Raw genomic sequence first — 3,879 nt, forward strand, 5'->3', positions numbered from 1 at the left:
AGACTAAAAAGGATTAATGGTGTGTTGCATATCCCTGGTTTTAAACAAAATTTGTTATCTGTGAGCAAAATGATAGATGCAGGTGTGTAGGTAGTCTTTTTATAAAGCAGGATGTAAGATTATTAAGGGTGCTATGGGAATTGCTAGAGGTGTTAGGTTCAACACTTTGTATAACCTAGATGCATACACTGTTGAGTGTAATAACAGTTCTATAAAAAGTAAATTTGAGGAAGATTTGAGGGTTTCACCTTCTGTAGATGGAAACAACTTTTGGGTACCTAAGGGTTCTCTTTCTTCTAAAGCAAAGTTACCTGCAAAGAAGACTATGTTATGGTACCACAGGCTTGGCCACATTGGAGAAAAGGGTGTAAGGACCTTGAAAAATAAAAACCTTGTTGAAGGGTTGAATGATTGTAATCTTGACTTTGATTTCTGTGAGCATTGTATTTATGGAAAACAAAATTGCGTTCATTTTTACTTGAGTTCTCATAAAACTTGTGGTGTGTAGATGTTCCTTCGATTGAAAAATCCACATATGTGTGTGTGTGAAATTTGGGGAACCTGCAAGGGCACAAATGCTTCAATAAACCATTATTTTCCTGGGTTAGTTGATCAAAAACAACAAAATAAAATCCATTGCAAGTTAGCTTATTGCCTCCTAGAAAGTGTGAGTGTGTATTGCTCTCAGATTGCAAAGCTATCGAGTGACTAGACTACACTCAAATAGAGGATTTTTAAATGCATGCAACTAGGCGAATGCAAAATTAATAATTAAATGCAAGATTGAATGCAAGATTAATTGATTAAGCCAAATGAGATTATCAAGCTAAATGATCAAAGCTCTAAATGAAGGTAATCTAGATTATATGCAAGAAATTGAATCTATATAAGAGAAATGAATCTAAGTTGCTAATGAACTAGAAATCTAAATGAAAACTAAGTTGACTGATGAATTAACTATGCAAAGCTTCTTCAAAATTTCCTCTATAACTTGCAACACAATATTAGCATAATAACGATGTAAAATTCTTAGATGCCGATCGAAGAATGAGAGCCCGAAATTATAACCAAATCAAGAGGGAGACCAAAGGTTAGCATTGATCTTTAATGAACAGTCGAGATCGATTCGAAGGAAGCACAATCCAGGTGAAATGATTTGATTGGACAATTTAATTCCATTTTGGAGAGATAAGATTGAGTTAAACAAATCTAGAGTTAAAATTGATTTTTTTCAACAAGGGTTAAAATGCCACAAAGGTTGTCATATGGACATTTTGAGACAAAAGTGTTTCAACTAGAACATTTTTTCTCAAAAATATTTTGGACAAAACAATCTATGTGAATTCAATCTTATCTATGTTTTAAAATGAGAATATAGAAAACTTATTGTTTCATGTTATAGAGTTTTGTCAAAAAAAATTATGTCATGTAGTTTAGGTGAAACCATTTCACCTAATACTACTTTCTTGAATAAAAATGTGATATGATATTGAATCTTTATCCGTCATCTATTCATAGTGGTGTAATGAAAAAATATAATCCTGTGGAGGACCTTAGAATGAATGAAAAAAATTCAATTACCTTGGTGAAAGCTAGAAGCAAACCTAAGATTGATCTCTCATGTTGCTTAGAAACTTTAGATCTAGAAGATTTGATTAACTAGATCAATGATTTGAAGAGACATAATAACACATCTAACAAACATGCACAAGGCTAGCTCATAATGACTAATAAATGAGGCTAGGATCTAAGAACTTAAATTTGAAGTTTAAAATGTTAGGTTCATTCCAATAGACGATATGATCAATCTTGAATACAAATGAAAAAAAAACTCACATAGTGAAATGATAATCTCAATACATGGAGTGAATGTCTAGATGTACGTGGAAATTGATTGTAATATATTATAAATTTAAATAATGAATGTATGTGAATATAGTTTAAATGGGGATACATAAGTTTCCATACACAACTTTTAAAAGAATGCATATGAATTTGCCTTTAAATACAAGAACATAACTATAAATCATCTAAACATGTGTTTAATTAGCTTTGACAAATAACAAATGATTATGAGTAAACTAAAATTTGAATTTGAGTTTTAAAATTGTAGGAATCAGATATAAAGACACATAATTAATTTTATGCATGTCAAAATGACTTAGGCCACAAGAATTGTAAAATGAAGGTATTAATGAATTAGTGCATGTGTAAAACTAATAGATGTATGATAAGACTGAACATCTACATAAATTGGTAGACCAATGAGAAATCTTCCAGTTCACCAGATATTTAAATTCTTGCACTGATTTGAATTGTTATGAACATATTTGAAATGTATAAGAGTATTTAAACGCTAAGAAATCTTACTGCATTTGTTGTTTAACAAGCTTTCAAAAAATAGTAAAGTGCCCTAGTCGTTGAACTCAAACTTTCTTTATAGTATACGATTGAATATTTTTACAATGTTTTGTATAATTGAACTGTATGACATGCTAAACGGTACAAGAAAATTCCACTGGAACATGGAATGCCATGTGAGAGCTTCCAATACTGGAGCTTGTGCTTGAATAGAAATAGATATTAAGGTGTTTATACAAGCGGTCCACCCTTGACGTATTCAGTGAAAGCCAATGCGAGGAGGCCGAGCATAGCAAACCGCCCATTCCACATTTCTGCTGTGGATGAAAATATTGGCTGCGACGTGCTCTCCCTCGATATTCCATTGAACAGGGGCACCAGTGTCCCCACCGTCATTAATCCTGCAGTTAACGCAAACCACGAGAGTCCTCCACTATTCAATTGCGACAACAAATCTCTTCCGCTGGCCACCTCCACTGCAATGGCCGACACGAACCCCAACATGGCCGCCCTTCCATTGATTATCTCCGGCGCAGGCCCTGAAAACGCAAACAGGTCGCCAAATTTCGTGCTCACCTGGATTCCATATTTCCTACATGAGATAAATTGTCCACATCATATAAATAAACTATAAAATGGGCATCTAGAGCGTTTCTTACCTTTGTAGAGCGTGAAGGAGAAACGCCTTCAGTAGAGGACGTTTCCTTTGGATCCTGATCCACGTGCCAAAATAAAACGCATTAGCCAAAGCTTCATAAGAATAAAGATCAAAATAGCTAAACGAACAGCAAAATAGCAAACCTTTGCAGCCATGCACTTGACTTGGAGGCTACTGTTGGGCAATCTAGTGATCTGACCCACACTATTCCTTTTGACTGCTCCGCAGTTAAGGGCTGCGGGTGCTTTCATCATCATTGAAGCCATGGCCGCCATCGATGAGTGCTAAGAAAAGATGAATTCTGTGCGAGTACTTTCCTTTCGAGTTGCTTAAGAATGATGGATAGTTAGAATATTTCCTTGAGGACTTGTTGTTGGCTTTATAGCTTGGGAAGGATCGAATTTGGTGGTGTAAAATGGACCGAATCAGGGAGGCTAATGACGTGAGTTTACAATCCCTTGTGTGAAAATTTGAAAACGTGGCTTGTAAATTACCCGCAAATTTGTTTAGGTGAAGTTTCCACACATTACTCGCCTCCTCAACGTGAAGATTCTACCGAATTTTTTGCCCACTCAAAGGTGGACATCGCTCACTCGAGTTTCAGTTTTTGATATTATTTTGAAACTTTACTTAGTCCTACAGCGTTTCAGGGAAACGAGTTTAGAAAGATATTTTGGTAATATGAGTTGTTATTGCGACAAAAATTTGAGATGTTTTTTGCGAATTTTTTTCTGGGAAGTTCGATTAAAACACGCGGTCTGTCATGGTCACCGTTCAATTTACTCGGTTTCCACACATTATTCGGCTTCTCAACGTGAAGATTCTACCGATTTCTCGCCCACTCAACGTGGACATATCTC

At 35.2% G+C, this 3,879-nt stretch overlaps 1 protein-coding gene across 1 annotated transcript; it reads right to left on the reverse strand.

Annotated features, from left to right (window-relative positions):
• Positions 1-2,414: 2,414 nt before the first annotated feature.
• On the reverse strand, positions 2,415-3,506 carry LOC131044831 (early light-induced protein 1, chloroplastic). The gene is made up of 3 exons (XM_057978273.2): positions 3,163-3,506; positions 3,021-3,074; positions 2,415-2,937 (listed from the first exon to the last, which is right to left on the reverse strand). The coding sequence occupies exons 1-3, from the start codon at positions 3,292-3,294 to the stop codon at positions 2,593-2,595; spliced, it is 531 nt and encodes a 176-aa protein (XP_057834256.2). The 5' UTR covers positions 3,295-3,506; the 3' UTR covers positions 2,415-2,592.
• Between the last annotated feature and the right edge of the window lie 373 nt (positions 3,507-3,879).

Source organism: Cryptomeria japonica, chromosome 8 (assembly GCF_030272615.1).
Source record: "Cryptomeria japonica chromosome 8, Sugi_1.0, whole genome shotgun sequence".
Taxonomy (NCBI): domain Eukaryota; kingdom Viridiplantae; phylum Streptophyta; class Pinopsida; order Cupressales; family Cupressaceae; genus Cryptomeria; species Cryptomeria japonica.

Bases quoted from the DNA above. Each gene is read 5' to 3' on its own strand.
- LOC131044831 (XM_057978273.2), bottom strand. From the start codon at position 3,294: ATGGCGGCCATGGCTTCAATGATGATGAAAGCACCCGCAGCCCTTAAC. The intron at 3,075-3,162 runs GTTTGCTATTTT...CACGTGGATCAG, and splicing joins TCAAGTGCATGGCTGCAAAG to GATCCAAAGGAAACGTCCTC. The intron at 2,938-3,020 runs GTAAGAAACGCT...TATGGAATCCAG, and splicing joins CTCCTTCACGCTCTACAAAG to GTGAGCACGAAATTTGGCGA.